Source organism: Cotesia typhae, unplaced genomic scaffold (genome assembly GCF_013202065.1).
Source record: "Cotesia typhae breed Kobodo isofemale line unplaced genomic scaffold, CoteBio_Ctyphae scaffold_121, whole genome shotgun sequence".
In the NCBI taxonomy this organism is placed as follows: domain Eukaryota; kingdom Metazoa; phylum Arthropoda; class Insecta; order Hymenoptera; family Braconidae; genus Cotesia; species Cotesia typhae.
Window position 1 is genome coordinate 325,874 of NW_027423773.1, and position 16,279 is coordinate 342,152.

Genomic DNA, 16,279 nt, shown 5'->3' on the forward strand with positions numbered 1-16,279 from the left:
TCGAAAAAACAAGTTGTTAAAATTTTTATCAATTAAAATAGCTGCTGTTTTTTTTTTTTTTGTACAATATATAACAAAAAAAAAACAATTGACCTGGAAAATATAATTTAGCATAGAAAGAGAGGAACAAATAATCTTGAAAACTAGGGAACAATGGAACAATAGAACCACAAAACAATGAAACATTGGAACAATAGAATATTTTGACTTACCTTGAGTGTTTGGTACGCTAGGCAGGGTGTCTTTGATAGAGTTTTCACTGACATTAGCCGTGAGGTTGGTCACGTGAACTTGCGGCGGTTCCAAAGAACATTACCAACCAAAATATTGCGTAATCGGCCATATTATCGTGGTATCTTTCAGACTGATGAACTCCAGCTAAATCTGGGCTTATATATTGGCGCCGAATATTCAAAGCACTTGAGATTTAGGCGACGAAATGCTGATAGCACTATCAGAATTAACGGAAGAAAACTTCTTAGAAGTCGAATGAGTAATTAGGTCACACGTGAAGTTGAGTCGAAGTGAACGTGAAGTAATTAATTAATTATTGTTATTAAAATTTTTCTTCCGTGTTACTTCGAAATGTTCCATTGTGGTTGGTGACCTTGACCTCGGTAATACGGTATTATAATGTCCAGGCTTAAATAACGCAAAACTAATTCCACCTGCCTGTTCCTACCCCCTTCTATCCCGGTGTCAAGCGACACGCGATCCAATAATACCGACAAATAACTCACCCCTGAATTATTATACGGTATAATTGTGTGTTGTGTGTTAATATTTACAAATGTATTCCTTGTTATCGGTGATCCATAATCTTTTATTACTAATCCATTAACACCAATTTGGAACAAATCAAGATGACATCCTTAACCTCGATCTCTTTGCAAGCCGACGGACAGCTGGAGGGGGGCTCTGACCTTTCTAAAAAGGTCAATTTTGTTGACTATTGTTCCAAGTTAGATTCTGGAGAAAATATAAGAGTTACGAAAAAACTCTTCGAACAAATTTTATAGAAAATTTAATTCTCTATAAATTTTGTTTCTTACAATTTTTTGATATTCCCAATCATTTTTCCAAAAATCGCCTCAAAATTTCTAACCGCGATTTAAGATCAAATTTTCAAAAAATCCAATTTTTTTTTCAAAAATATTCAAGTTACAGAAAAATGTTTCGAATAAATATTGTAGAGAATTAAATTCTCTATAACTTTTGTTTGAATAATTTTTTGATACCTTCCACCATTCTCCCAAAAATCGCCTCCCAAATCAGACCTCAGCTCAGCAAGCCAAAAAATCGGAAAATAAATAACATAAATAAATAACACCCCAGAAAAATAGTTATGAATTGCATTACTTAAGAAATTACAGTCGATAAACACCTTGACCTCGAGAGAAATGACGTCACAATCTTCTCGCAACGTCATCAACGTGAAAGGCCGCGGACATTTTGTGCCAAAGTATTCGTGTTAGCTCGAATTTAAGGACGTTGCGTGTCGGCAATCGTGATTTCTCGGCTCTTATCACACACGGGTAAGTTTTTTTTTTCTTTATTACTTTTTTACTTTATTTATTATTATTATTATTTTTTTTTAACTGTAACAATTTCTTCCACATAAAATCTCCTTTGTAATTTTATTCTAAAATTTTCTCCAATATTTTTATTTTAATTTAAAAATTCGATAAAAAATAAATCAAGTTGTAAAAGATCAGAATTTGTGTTAACACGCGAGCTTGACTGATTCAAATAAAATCGATTACAAATTGGGCTAGTATAAATTATTTATTTTTACAAGAATAACTATTATTATTGCAAATTGGCAATTAGCCTACAAAAAATAAAATAATTTTGTCTTTTAAATTAAAATTCTTGCTAAAGTATTAAAATTACAAAAAAATATTTCAAACAAACTTTATAAAAAATTAAACCCTCTAAAAATTTTGTCTCTTATAATTTTTTTATATCTCCCACCATTTCTCCAAAAAAGCTCTCTAAAGTCACAAAAAACCGAAAAATTCTCTAAACAAATTTGCATTGTAAAAAAAATGACCCAACTTACCCCTAACAAGCTTATTATACGAAATTATCATAAATACCTCAATTGAAATGAAATAAAAGAAATTTATTTACAAATAATTACAGTTATTATTCAAATCAGGAATTATTTTTAAAAGACCGCAGTTTCGGTAACACAATAATTTTAACTTACCTCTTTGGCAAGAGAAAGGGGGAGCAAAGCTTTAAAAGGACTCGCAGGTATCGACTCACTACCAGTATAAGCCGCGTCTCCAAAAGCTAAACTTTGAAAAGTGCAGTGTGTGATTAATTTTATTTTAATTCGTTTATTCTTAAATATTTATCATGAAAAAATACCTGCTGTACATTAATCTCCTGAGTTTTATTATTTTTTTGATTTTGTTGCCCATTAATTCAAGTGCGCTTACAACTTTTGGGAAAACTAACACCCAGAATCAAAACCCTCCTCCTCCTACTCCAGGTAAGTTTTTTTTTTATAATTTAAAGTGCTTAGTATTATTTTTATATTATTGAGAATTTTTGGCGGGAAATTTCCAATTGATATTTTGACTAAACTATTGGAATTACAAAAAAATAATTGAAACAAACTTTATAGCAAATTAAAATCTTTAAAACTTTTGTTTCTTATAATTTTTCCGTATCTCCCACCATTTCTCCAAAAATCCGACTTTCGAAAAAAATTCTCAGTAAAAAAAAATGTCAATTTACAATTGACAATAATGCTTATGTAGTAAGCCGTAGACTAGGACTACCATTAGATAGACTTGTCTTTACATTTTATAGCTTACAATAACGAGGTGGTAATTGGCAGTAACTTCAATAAAAGCGCTTTTGAATTAGCACGATTAACTAGTATGGGAAGAAGCGGAATGCGACCAACCGGGTTGAAGGGCTCCTCGTCGCATGTCGGACACAACAGCTGTAAATAGTTTTATAGACCATAATATAAATAAACCTATTTATATTATTTATCCAATATGCAATTACAATCACCACCTATTTATTTTACATGTAATTTACTTCCGATGACACGGCCAGCATGATGTTTTTTTTCGATAATCTTCATTTTTATCATTATATATTTATTAATTGCCGCACGTCTTTGTTTCAGTGGGAAAAGCTCGGGAGTGCAAAGCCGAGTCTGACTGCAGTGCTATTCAAAATACAACTTGCGTCCAGGATCCGAATGGCGACAAGAAACGTTGTCTTTGCGGCGATCTCTCGGCTCCTGTCAACGGATTTTGCAGCTATCAGTTCAAAGGTGATTATTTTTCACTTTCGAAGCTCAATTTTACCCAAAAAAAGTCTGCTAGAACAATTATATTGAAAAAAAATAGTGGTCCAGTTTTTGGTACCAACCAGTCGATAATTGGGACATGGGCTGATTTTGACTTTGTTGCTCTTTGGGCCAATTTAGAGGCGACAAACAATGATATCCTGAGAGTTTTAAAGCTTAGAATTAATTTCAAAGCCTTAATTAGTGACAATTAATACAAGTTATGATTTTTCCATATCTCCTAAAAATAAAAACTAATGTAACTAACAAAGATAAATTCTTCCAGCATTGCACGCGATATGTAACGACGACAACGAGTGTGGTGAGGGCGCTGAATGCTCTCGAGAGAACGCCACCTCCTCAACAAAGAAATGCGTGTGTAAGGAAGATTACTACGAAGAAGACTTCAAATGCAACGGTACAAACCAGCACACAATCACTCCACCAACATCCACTAACCTTTCTTCCTCTTTCAGGATCGATATCTTTGGAGAACTCGCTCCTGCTATTGATTTTCTCAATTCTTACCATCATCAAGTACTAAACTACCACCATATATAACGCTATTTATTTATAATTCTCAAAATAACACTTGTAATGATTGCTTAAATAAACTATTTAATTAAAAAAAAGTCATTAACTAATCAACCCCTATCCCTTATCGATTTTTTGGATTAAACCAATAAATAAAGCACTCATAAACTCCAGCGATTGTCTCGCTGGGGCACCGGCACATATTATCCACGCATTTAACAGGAAAGTGCTCAGGGTGTTCCAAGATCGGCTTTTGAGGTTCAACGTAGGACCAGACTTTGATATTCTGACACGTAGCATCCACGTGGCAGCAATCGCCAGGACCTGAAATCAAGTGACCAGCAGACAATGACAATACCTATCCAAGAACCCCAACAACTCACTATCAGCCATAAGATTGTTGCAATCATTCAATTCGTAACGCCTGCACTGCTCTCTGGTGAGGCAGGTTAAATTTGGCCAGCAAGATCCGCCAAGCTGATGATGAGTCCGATGACATTGGCAGGTACCAAAAATGCAAGCAGCGCTCTTGATGGTCGTACAAGCTTCCATAAAGTGACACGCATCACCAAGTCCTGAAACAAGCCAAGCTATCAACCTGGTATAAGCTAGCAAGATCAGGTGTTACTTTTGGCGTAAGGGTAGCAGATGTTGTCGATGAGATAGTGATCCTTTTTACACTGGCAGGTTCCACCACGTCCACACTCGGAATTCTTGTATCCACAGTCAGTATTATAGTAGCAACGATGACCATTATGGGCAAGACAAGTACCTCGCTCACTTTTCCAGTAGCCTGATGGGCAAACGCATCGACCATTTTTGCAAGTAAACCATCGTGGACAGTCACTGTTGTAGCGCTGAACCTGGCAAGGGCGACCAGGGGCTGAAATTATAACAGAATTAAAAGCTGTACGTCGGAGAGTTATCATCGGTATCACCTGGAAAAGAGCAATAAGCTAGAGAATTAAAAGAAATGTAGTGGCCAAGAGGACAAGAGCACACGCCATCGACACATTGGGATTGGAGTGAATAATCAGGACAGCCAAGGGCGTACCCACAGGTCAAAACTATCACATTCTTGCAATCTTCGTGAAAAAAACAACTATCACCAAGGCGAGTAACTAAGGGGCGACACATAAAGTTCTTTTCATAGTGTCCTGATGGACATTGACAGGTGCCCCTGCATATTGAGTTCAGGACGTAACAATCTTTATCTCCATAAAAGAAACCGTCGGTAAGCGCAAGACAGGAGTACGAAAAAGGCCGGTGGGTAGGCAGGCAACGGCACTCGTTGTTTAGACACTCCCTAGCAGGATTTGGAGGTGTTCCTCTTCCGTTGTAGCAGCCTGAATTGACAGAGCACATAGCATTGTTGAAGCTTAAGCAAGCGCCGTTGACCACATGGAAGTTTGAAAGACACTGGCAGTGACCGCTATCACAGTAGGAGAACCTGGTTATGCACTGATCAGAAACGCTGCAGGAATCGCCGAGATCTGAAAGTAAGAAAATTGGAAGGAAAAGAATCAAGTTAGCTTACTTGAGCTACGGATGCACTTGTCGTTCAGAACTGTGTGGCCTTCAGGACAACGACAAACATTCTGAGAGCAGAAAGAGTTGGTAACGTAGCAGCCTTCGTTCCAGTAACATTGAGCGCCAATAGGACCCTGGCAAACATTGTAATTAGGCTTGTAGCCAGACTGGCACTCGCAAAAGTGAGGGCCGCAAGTTGAAAAAGGAATTCGTCGACAAGAAGCATCATTATAGCATTTCGTACGGAGGTCTAAAAAAAAGACCAGTCAAAAGTAGTGACATAAATGAAGTACGAAAAAAATTAAACCTGGGACATATGGTAAGCATTCGTCGTTGAAGAGATAGCCATTTTTGTAAGGACAGTCACAAGAATTAGAAGAACAGACAGAGGCGGAGCCATAGCACTCGTAGGAGTTAACGCAGGAAGCACCGACAGTACCATTGCAAAAACGGGAATCGACCTCACGATAATGTGGAAGACACTCGCAAGTATCCGAGAAACAGCGTGAGTAAGGAAATAACGCACAGACTTCGTCATGCTGGCAGGATCCATGAAGACCTAAACGAATAAAATGTGATATATTACAGTATCACTAGAGAAAATAGATAACAAAGAAAAGACTGTGATCAATAATCTAAATACTCACGAAGTGTTGAAGGGTAGCATTTATTCTCGTGATTGTAGAAGTTAGCTTTGCATTCGCAAGCAGATTTTTTTGTGTTACAATAGGCATTATCGAAATTGAGACATCCGTTGTTGTTTTTGCATACGCCACCGATCGACCGTGCCTTCGGGAGGCATGTCTTGTCGTTCTCATAAAAAGTATCTCTGCATTGGCATATATCACTGAGACATTTCATTTTATCTGGAGCAGGGCAGCCATTGTCATTCTTGCAGCTTCCTTTAAGAGACGTCGCTTTCGCACGGCAGTTGTTTGCGTGATTGTAGAAGTTAGCTTTGCATTCGCAAACAGATTGTACTGTGTGACAATAGGCATTATCGAAATTGAGACATCCGTTGTTGTTTTTGCATACGCCACCGATCGACCGTGCCTTCGGGAGGCATGTCTTGTCGTTCTCATAAAAAGTATCTTTGCATTGGCATATATCATTCAGACATTTCATTTTATCTGGAGCAGGGCAGCCATAGTCATTCTTGCAGCTTCCTTTAAGACTCGTCGCTTTGGCAAGGCAGTTGTTCGCGTGATTGTAGAACTTAGCTTTGCATTCGCAAGCAGATTTTTTTGTGTTACAATAGGCATTATCGAAATTGAGACATCCGTTGTTGTTTTTGCATACGCCACCGATCGACCGTGCCTTCGGGAGGCATGTCTTGTCGTTCTCATAAAAAGTATCTTTGCATTGGCATATATCATTCAGACATTTCATTTTATCTGGAGCAGGGCAGCCATAGTCATTCTTGCAGCTTCCTTTAAGAGTCGTCGCTTTGGCAAGGCAGTTGTTTGCGTGATCGTAGAAGTTAGCTTTGCATTCGCAAACAGATTGTCCTGTGTGACAATAGGCATTATCGAAATTGAGACATCCGTTGTTGTTTTTGCATGAGCCACCGATCGACCGTGCCTTCGGGAGGCATGTCTTGTCGTTCTCATAAAAAGTATCTTTGCATTGGCATATATCATTCAGACATTTCATTTTATCTGGAGCAGGGCAGCCATAGTCATTCTTGCAGCTTCCTTTAAGACTCGTCGCTTTGGCAAGGCAGTTGTTCGCGTGATTGTAGAAGTTAGCTTTGCATTCGCAAGCAGATTTTTTTGTGTTACAATAGGCATTATCGAAATTGAGACATCCGTTGTTGTTTTTGCATACGCCACCGATCGACCGTGCCTTTGGGAGGCATGTCTTGTCGTTCTCATAAAAAGTATCTTTGCATTGGCATATATCATTCAGACATTTCATTTTATCTGGAGCAGGGCAGCCATAGTCATTCTTGCAGCTTCCTTTAAGAGTCGTCGCTTTGGCAAGGCAGTTGTTTGCGTGATCGTAGAAGTTAGCTTTGCATTCGCAAACAGATTGTCCTGTGTGACAATAGGCATTATCGAAATTGAGACATCCGTTGTTGTTTTTGCATGAGCCACCGATCGACCGTGCCTTCGGGAGGCATGTCTTGTCGTTCTCATAAAAAGTATCTTTGCATTGGCATATATCATTCAGACATTTCATTTTATCTGGAGCAGGGCAGCCATAGTCATTCTTGCAGCTTCCTTTAAGAGACGTCGCTTTGGCAAGGCAGGTGTTTGCGTGATCGTAGAAGTTAGCTTTGCATTCGCAAACAGATTGTCCTGTGTGACAATAGGCATTATCGAAATTGAGACATCCGTTGTTGTTTTTGCATGAGCCACCGATCGACCGTGCCTTCGGGAGGCATGTCTTGTCGTTCTCATAAAAAGTATCTTTGCATTGGCATATATCATTCAGACATTTCATTTTATCTGGAGCAGGGCAGCCATAGTCATTCTTGCAGCTTCCTTTAAGAGTCGTCGCTTTGGCAAGGCAGTTGTTTGCGTGATCGTAGAAGTTAGCTTTGCATTCGCAAACAGATTGTCCTGTGTGACAATAGGCATTATCGAAATTGAGACATCCGTTGTTGTTTTTGCATGAGCCACCGATCGACCGTGCCTTCGGGAGGCATGTCTTGTCGTTCTCATAAAAAGTATCTTTGCATTGGCATATATCATTCAGACATTTCATTTTATCTGGAGCAGGGCAGCCATAGTCATTCTTGCAGCTTCCTTTAAGAGACGTCGCTTTGGCAAGGCAGGTGTTTGCGTGATCGTAGAAGTTAGCTTTGCATTCGCAAACAGATTGTCCGGTGTGACAATAGGCATTATCGAAATTGAGACATCCGTTGTTGTTTTTGCATGAGCCACCGATCGACCGTGCCTTCGGGAGGCATGTCTTGTCGTTCTCATAAAAAGTATCTTTGCATTGGCATATATCATTCAGACATTTCATTTTATCTGGAGCAGGGCAGCCATAGTCATTCTTGCAGCTTCCTTTAAGAGACGTCGCTTTGGCAAGGCAGGTGTTTGCGTGATCGTAGAAGTTAGCTTTGCATTCGCAAACAGATTGTCCTGTGTGACAATAGGCATTATCGAAATTGAGACATCCGTTGTTGTTTTTGCATGAGCCACCGATCGACCGTGCCTTCGGGAGGCATGTCTTGTCGTTCTCATAAAAAGTATCTTTGCATTGGCATATATCATTCAGACATTTCATTTTATCTGGAGCAGGGCAGCCATCGTCATTCTTGCAGCTTCCTTTAAGAGTCGTCGCTTTGGCAAGGCAGTTGTTTGCGTGATCGTAGAAGTTAGCTTTGCATTCGCAAACAAATGACGTCATGTTACAACTGGCGTTATTGAAATTGAGACATCCGTTGTTGTTTTTGCATACGCCACCGATCGACCGTGCCTTCGGGAGGCATGTCTTGTCGTTCTCATAAAAAGTATCTTTGCATTGGCATATATCACTGAGACATTTCATTTTATCTGGAGCAGGGCAGCCATTGTCATTCTTGCAGCTTCCTTTAAGAGTCGTCGCTATGGCAAGGCAGTTGTTTGCGTGATTGTAGAAGTTAGCCTTGCATTCGCAAACAAATGACGTCATGTTACAATAGGCATTATCAAAATTGAGACATCCGTTGTTGTTTTTGCATACGCCACCGATCGACCGTGCCTTCGGGAGGCATGTCTTGTCGTTCTCATAAAAAGTATCTTTGCATTGGCATATATCATTAAGACATTTCATTTTATCTGGAGCAGGGCAGCCATTGTCATTCTTGCAGCTTTCTTTGAGAGTCGTCGCTTTGGCAAGGCAGTTGTCGTTATGATTGTAGAAGTTAGCTTTGCATTCGCAAGCAGATTTTTTTGTGTTACAATAGGCATTATCGAAATTGAGACATCCGTTGTTGTTTTTGCATACGCCACCGATCGACCGTGCCTTCGGGAGGCATGTCTTGTCGTTCTCATAAAAAGTATCTTTGCATTGGCATATATCATTAAGACATTTCATTTTATCTGGAGCAGGGCAGCCATTGTCATTTTTGCAGCTTCCTTTAAGAGTCGTCGCTTTGGCAAGGCAGTTGTTTGCGTGATTGTAGAAGTCAGCCTTGCATTCGCAAGCAGATTTTTTTGTGTTACAATAGGCATTATCGAAATTGAGACATCCGTTGTTGTTTTTGCATACGCCACCGATCGACCGTGCCTTCGGGAGGCATGTCTTGTCGTTCTCATAAAAAGTATCTTTGCATTGGCATATATCATTAAGACATTTCATTTTATCTGGAGCAGGGCAGCCATTGTCATTCTTGCAGTTTTCTTTGAGAGTCGTCGCTTTGGCAAGGCAGTTGTCGTTATGATTGTAGAAGTTAGCTTTGCATTCGCAAGCAGATTTTTTTGTGTTACAATAGGCATTATCGAAATTGAGACAACTGTTGTTGTTTTTGCATACGCCACCGATCGACCGTGCCTTCGGGAGGCATGTCTTGTCGTTCTCATAAAAAGTATCTTTGCATTGGCATATATCATTCAGACATTTCATTTTATCTGGAGCAGGGCAGCCATCGTCATTCTTGCAGCTTCCTTTAAGAGTCGTCGCTTTGGCAAGGCAGTTGTTTGCGTGATCGTAGAAGTTAGCTTTGCATTCGCAAACAAATGACGTCATGTTACAACTGGCGTTATTGAAATTGAGACATCCGTTGTTGTTTTTGCATACGCCACCGATCGACCGTGCCTTCGGGAGGCATGTCTTGTCGTTCTCATAAAAAGTATCTTTGCATTGGCATATATCATTCAGACATTTCATTTTATCTGGAGCAGGGCAGCCATAGTCATTCTTGCAGCTTCCTTTAAGAGTCGTCGCTATGGCAAGGCAGTTGTTTGCGTGATTGTAGAAGTCAGCCTTGCATTCGCAAGCAGATTTTTTTGTGTTACAATAGGCATTATCGAAATTGAGACAACTGTTGTTGTTTTTGCATACGCCACCGATCGACCGTGCCTTCGGGAGGCATGTCTTGTCGTTCTCATAAAAAGTATCTTTGCATTGGCATATATCATTAAGACATTTCATTTTATCTGGAGCAGGGCAGCCATTGTCATTTTTGCAGCTTCCTTTAAGAGTCGTCGCTTTGGCAAGGCAGTTGTTTGCGTGATTGTAGAAGTCAGCCTTGCATTCGCAAGCAGATTTTTTTGTGTTACAATAGGCATTATCGAAATTGAGACATCCGTTGTTGTTTTTGCATACGCCACCGATCGACCGTGCCTTCGGGAGGCATGTCTTGTCGTTCTCATAAAAGTATCTTTGCATTGGCATATATCATTAAGACATTTCATTTTATCTGGAGCAGGGCAGCCATTGTCATTCTTGCAGTTTTCTTTGAGAGTCGTCGCTTTGGCAAGGCAGTTGTCGTTATGATTGTAGAAGTTAGCTTTGCATTCGCAAGCAGATTTTTTTGTGTTACAATAGGCATTATCGAAATTGAGACAACTGTTGTTGTTTTTGCATACGCCACCGATCGACCGTGCCTTCGGGAGGCATGTCTTGTCGTTCTCATAAAAAGTATCTTTGCATTGGCATATATCATTAAGACATTTCATTTTATCTGGAGCAGGGCAGCCATTGTCATTCTTGCAGCTTTCTTTGAGAGTCGTCGCTTTGGCAAGGCAGTTGTTTGCGTGATTGTAGAAGTTAGCCTTGCATTCGCAAACAAATGACGTCATGTTACAATAGGCATTATCAAAATTGAGACATCCGTTGTTGTTTTTGCATACGCCACCGATCGACCGTGCCTTCGGGAGGCATGTCTTGTCGTTCTCATAAAAAGTATCTTTGCATTGGCATATATCATTAAGACATTTCATTTTATCTGGAGCAGGGCAGCCATTGTCATTCTTGCAGCTTTCTTTGAGAGTCGTCGCTTTGGCAAGGCAGTTGTCGTTATGATTGTAGAAGTTAGCTTTGCATTCGCAAGCAGATTTTTTTGTGTTACAATAGGCATTATCGAAATTGAGACATCCGTTGTTGTTTTTGCATACGCCACCGATCGACCGTGCCTTCGGGAGGCATGTCTTGTCGTTCTCATAAAAAGTATCTTTGCATTGGCATATATCATTAAGACATTTCATTTTATCTGGAGCAGGGCAGCCATTGTCATTTTTGCAGCTTCCTTTAAGAGTCGTCGCTTTGGCAAGGCAGTTGTTTGCGTGATTGTAGAAGTCAGCCTTGCATTCGCAAGCAGATTTTTTTGTGTTACAATAGGCATTATCGAAATTGAGACATCCGTTGTTGTTTTTGCATACGCCACCGATCGACCGTGCCTTCGGGAGGCATGTCTTGTCGTTCTCATAAAAAGTATCTTTGCATTGGCATATATCATTAAGACATTTCATTTTATCTGGAGCAGGGCAGCCATTGTCATTCTTGCAGTTTTCTTTGAGAGTCGTCGCTTTGGCAAGGCAGTTGTCGTTATGATTGTAGAAGTTAGCTTTGCATTCGCAAGCAGATTTTTTTGTGTTACAATAGGCATTATCGAAATTGAGACAACTGTTGTTGTTTTTGCATACGCCACCGATCGACCGTGCCTTCGGGAGGCATGTCTTGTCGTTCTCATAAAAAGTATCTTTGCATTGGCATATATCATTAAGACATTTCATTTTATCTGGAGCAGGGCAGCCATTGTCATTCTTGCAGCTTTCTTTGAGAGTCGTCGCTTTGGCAAGGCAGTTGTTTGCGTGATTGTAGAAGTTAGCCTTGCATTCGCAAACAAATGACGTCATGTTACAACTGGCGTTATTGAAATTGAGACATCCGTTGTTGTTTTTGCATACGCCACCGATCGACCGTGCCTTCGGGAGGCATGTCTTGTCGTTCTCATAAAAAGTATCTTTGCATTGGCATATATCATTAAGACATTTCATTTTATCTGGAGCAGGGCAGCCATTGTCATTCTTGCAGCTTTCTTTGAGAGTCGAGGCTTTGGCAAGGCAGTTGTTTGCGTGATTGTAGAAGTTAGCCTTGCATTCGCAAACAAATGACGTCATGTTACAACTGGCGTTATTGAAATTGAGACATCCGTTGTTGTTTTTGCATACGCCACCGATCGACCGTGCCTTCGGGAGGCATGTCTTGTCGTTCTCATAAAAAGTATCTTTGCATTGGCATATATCATTAAGACATTTCATTTTATCTGGAGCAGGGCAGCCATTGTCATTCTTGCAGCTTTCTTTGAGAGTCGAGGCTTTGGCAAGGCAGTTGTTTGCGTGATTGTAGAAGTTAGCCTTGCATTCGCAAACAAATGACGTCATGTTACAACTGGCGTTATTGAAATTGAGACATCCGTTGTTGTTTTTGCATACGCCACCGATCGACCGTGCCTTCGGGAGGCATGTCTTGTCGTTCTCATAAAAAGTATCTTTGCATTGGCATATATCATTAAGACATTTCATTTTATCTGGAGCAGGGCAGCCATTGTCATTCTTGCAGCTTTCTTTGAGAGTCGTCGCTTTGGCAAGGCAGTTGTTTGCGTGATTGTAGAAGTTAGCCTTGCATTCGCAAACAAATGACGTCATGTTACAACTGGCGTTATTGAAATTGAGACATCCGTTGTTGTTTTTGCATACGCCACCGATCGACCGTGCCTTCGGGAGGCATGTCTTGTCGTTCTCATAAAAGTATCTTTGCATTGGCATATATCATTAAGACATTTCATTTTATCTGGAGCAGGGCAGCCATTGTCATTCTTGCAGCTTTCTTTGAGAGTCGTCGCTTTGGCAAGGCAGTTGTTTGCGTGATTGTAGAAGTTAGCCTTGCATTCGCAAACAAATGACGTCATGTTACAACTGGCGTTATTGAAATTGAGACATCCGTTGTTGTTTTTGCATACGCCACCGATCGACCGTGCCTTCGGGAGGCATGTCTTGTCGTTCTCATAAAAAGTATCTTTGCATTGGCATATATCATTAAGACATTTCATTTTATCTGGAGCAGGGCAGCCATTGTCATTCTTGCAGCTTTCTTTGAGAGTCGTCGCTTTGGCAAGGCAGTTGTTTGCGTGATTGTAGAAGTTAGCCTTGCATTCGCAAACAAATGACGTCATGTTACAACTGGCGTTATTGAAATTGAGACATCCGTTGTTGTTTTTGCATACGCCACCGATCGACCGTGCCTTCGGGAGGCATGTCTTGTCGTTCTCATAAAAAGTATCTTTGCATTGGCATATATCATTAAGACATTTCATTTTATCTGGAGCAGGGCAGCCATTGTCATTCTTGCAGCTTTCTTTGAGAGTCGTCGCTTTGGCAAGGCAGTTGTTTGCGTGATTGTAGAAGTTAGCCTTGCATTCGCAAACAAATGACGTCATGTTACAACTGGCGTTATTGAAATTGAGACATCCGTTGTTGTTTTTGCATACGCCACCGATCGACCGTGCCTTCGGGAGGCATGTCTTGTCGTTCTCATAAAAAGTATCTTTGCATTGGCATATATCATTAAGACATTTCATTTTATCTGGAGCAGGGCAGCCATTGTCATTCTTGCAGCTTTCTTTGAGAGTCGTCGCTTTGGCAAGGCAGTTGTTTGCGTGATTGTAGAAGTTAGCCTTGCATTCGCAAACAAATGACGTCATGTTACAACTGGCGTTATTGAAATTGAGACATCCGTTGTTGTTTTTGCATACGCCACCGATCGACCGTGCCTTCGGGAGGCATGTCTTGTCGTTCTCATAAAAAGTATCTTTGCATTGGCATATATCATTAAGACATTTCATTTTATCTGGAGCAGGGCAGCCATTGTCATTCTTGCAGCTTTCTTTGAGAGTCGTCGCTTTGGCAAGGCAGTTGTTTGCGTGATTGTAGAAGTTAGCCTTGCATTCGCAAACAAATGACGTCATGTTACAACTGGCGTTATTGAAATTGAGACATCCGTTGTTGTTTTTGCATACGCCACCGATCGACCGTGCCTTCGGGAGGCATGTCTTGTCGTTCTCATAAAAAGTATCTTTGCATTGGCATATATCATTAAGACATTTCATTTTATCTGGAGCAGGGCAGCCATTGTCATTCTTGCAGCTTTCTTTGAGAGTCGTCGCTTTGGCAAGGCAGTTGTTTGCGTGATTGTAGAAGTTAGCCTTGCATTCGCAAACAAATGACGTCATGTTACAACTGGCGTTATTGAAATTGAGACATCCGTTGTTGTTTTTGCATACGCCACCGATCGACCGTGCCTTCGGGAGGCATGTCTTGTCGTTCTCATAAAAAGTATCTTTGCATTGGCATATATCATTAAGACATTTCATTTTATCTGGAGCAGGGCAGCCATTGTCATTCTTGCAGCTTTCTTTGAGAGTCGTCGCTTTGGCAAGGCAGTTGTTTGCGTGATTGTAGAAGTTAGCCTTGCATTCGCAAACAAATGACGTCATGTTACAACTGGCGTTATTGAAATTGAGACATCCGTTGTTGTTTTTGCATTCACCACCGATCGACCGTGCCTTCGGGAGGCATGTTTTGTCGTTCTCATAAAAAGTATCTTTGCATTGACATATATTACTGAGGCATTTCATCTTATCTGGAGCAGGGCAGCCATCGTCGTTTTTGCAGCTTCCTGCAAGTGTCTTTGCTTTAAGGAGACAAATGTTTTTGTGATTGTAGAATTCTTTCTTGCACTCACATGTTGTATTTGGACATCCCGCGTTGTCAATTTTCGTGCAGCCGTCATCATTTTTGCAGTCTCCTCCCAAACCTGCCATCAACCTACCAATCAGTATTCTATCACTTCCTTTTTTCATCTCAATTAATCTTACCTGTTGCTTTTTTGTGGCATTTGCCTTCCGCCGGGTAAAAGCTATTTTGTCTGCACTGGCAAGTCTTGGACGCCTTTTTGCAGTGGCTTCCAGTTATCTTGATACATCCAATATTGTCTTCGCATGTGTCCGTTAAATCTACAAAATTCATCATTACTCCCATCATTCCAATTAAAAACTCTTCTCTACTTACTATTCGCGAACTTGGCACACCACGTCTTCCGCTTGTAATGGTTTGGCTTGCATTGACACTTGTACTCTCCGTATCCTTCTTGCCTTGGTGAGAACATCAACTTGCCGATGTTATTTGTTGCACAAACTGCATTTTTGATCGTATCGCATTCATTTCCTTTGCAGCTGTCACCAATTCCTTTAAGGACCAATTCAGTCCATCATTATTAATCACTCTAGGTTATTCTTACATCTGAGTACTTACTCTTATTGTTATTTTCACAGAAGGTTTTATCCTTTGACGGTTTTAGTCCCTTATGGCACGTGCAGGCTCCATTGCAGTAGGTGTTGGACACCAGGCATTCATCGTCCGTTATGCAGTTTCCTCCAACCAGCGGCACGCACTGATAGTCAATCTGAATAAAATCTGGCGAACACTCTTCGGTTGATCCGCCAGTAACATCACCCAGCAAGATTATCAGCGATAGACGTAGAATCATCATTTTTTAGTAGTCAGAATCCTTGAATTAGGACACGTATTTACTTTTTTGTTCAACGATGCTAAATAAGCCACGTCAATTATTTCAAAACTTAGCCTCTGGATATCTTCTAGTAATAAACATTTAGTTTGATGACTTCTGACAGTGAGTCAGACGAGATAGTCTTTTTACTGTCCGTGGCAGCGAAGTTTGCTTGACCTTCATTGGTATTGTATGATCTAAAAATCGTTGAAAAAAATTTTTTTCAATTTACTTTAAATTATTCACCGGCTGAACAAATCCTGGTCAAAAAAGGTGAATGGTGGAAGTTAGAGTCATGATGTGGAGACTCTTTAATGCAGCTCAGGTAAATTTGGGTGGTATTTTCTTGGGAAGATTGTAGGAAAAATCTTATAAATTACTGTTTCGTAAAAAATT

General features: G+C 40.3%; 3 protein-coding genes across 3 annotated transcripts; 1 reads left to right on the forward strand and 2 right to left on the reverse strand.

Moving 5' to 3' along the window:
• The first annotated feature begins 215 nt into the window (after positions 1-215).
• Positions 216-3,948, forward strand: Sosie (oogenesis-related protein sosie). Its single transcript, XM_074253053.1, has 5 exons — positions 216-2,500; positions 2,824-2,961; positions 3,152-3,301; positions 3,603-3,734; positions 3,793-3,948. The coding sequence occupies exons 1-5, from the start codon at positions 2,365-2,367 to the stop codon at positions 3,858-3,860; spliced, it is 624 nt and encodes a 207-aa protein (XP_074109154.1). The 5' UTR covers positions 216-2,364; the 3' UTR covers positions 3,861-3,948.
• On the reverse strand, positions 3,863-12,963 carry LOC141533852 (uncharacterized). The gene is made up of 7 exons (XM_074252943.1): positions 10,916-12,963; positions 6,028-10,694; positions 5,688-5,939; positions 5,388-5,630; positions 4,479-4,733; positions 4,234-4,425; positions 3,863-4,174 (listed from the first exon to the last, which is right to left on the reverse strand). Exons 1-7 carry the CDS (start codon positions 12,961-12,963, stop codon positions 3,975-3,977), a joined length of 7,857 nt encoding a protein of 2,618 aa, XP_074109044.1. The 3' UTR covers positions 3,863-3,974.
• LOC141533853 (uncharacterized) lies at positions 12,960-16,217 on the reverse strand. Its single transcript, XM_074252944.1, has 4 exons — positions 15,628-16,217; positions 15,385-15,561; positions 15,192-15,329; positions 12,960-15,130 (listed from the first exon to the last, which is right to left on the reverse strand). The coding sequence occupies exons 1-4, from the start codon at positions 15,863-15,865 to the stop codon at positions 12,960-12,962; spliced, it is 2,724 nt and encodes a 907-aa protein (XP_074109045.1). The 5' UTR covers positions 15,866-16,217.
• Between the last annotated feature and the right edge of the window lie 62 nt (positions 16,218-16,279).

What these genes read in the sequence shown, in the direction of transcription:
- Sosie (XM_074253053.1), top strand. Translation starts at nt 2,365, where the DNA reads ATGAAAAAATACCTGCTGTACATTAATCTCCTGAGTTTTATTATTTTT. An exon ending in TTGCAGCTATCAGTTCAAAG is followed by an intron (nt 3,302 to 3,602) that starts GTGATTATTTTT and finishes AAATTCTTCCAG; the next exon opens with CATTGCACGCGATATGTAAC. An exon ending in AGAAGACTTCAAATGCAACG is followed by an intron (nt 3,735 to 3,792) that starts GTACAAACCAGC and finishes TTCCTCTTTCAG; the next exon opens with GATCGATATCTTTGGAGAAC.
- LOC141533852 (XM_074252943.1), bottom strand. Translation starts at nt 12,963, where the DNA reads ATGACGTCATTTGTTTGCGAATGCAAGGCTAACTTCTACAATCACGCA. An exon ending in ATGCTACCCTTCAACACTTC is followed by an intron (nt 5,940 to 6,027) that starts GTGAGTATTTAG and finishes TTATTCGTTTAG; the next exon opens with GTCTTCATGGATCCTGCCAG. An exon ending in ATGCTTACCATATGTCCCAG is followed by an intron (nt 5,631 to 5,687) that starts GTTTAATTTTTT and finishes TCTTTTTTTTAG; the next exon opens with ACCTCCGTACGAAATGCTAT.
- LOC141533853 (XM_074252944.1), bottom strand. Translation starts at nt 15,865, where the DNA reads ATGATGATTCTACGTCTATCGCTGATAATCTTGCTGGGTGATGTTACT. An exon ending in GTGTGCCAAGTTCGCGAATA is followed by an intron (nt 15,330 to 15,384) that starts GTAAGTAGAGAA and finishes TGAATTTTGTAG; the next exon opens with ATTTAACGGACACATGCGAA. An exon ending in ATGCCACAAAAAAGCAACAG is followed by an intron (nt 15,131 to 15,191) that starts GTAAGATTAATT and finishes GGTTGATGGCAG; the next exon opens with GTTTGGGAGGAGACTGCAAA.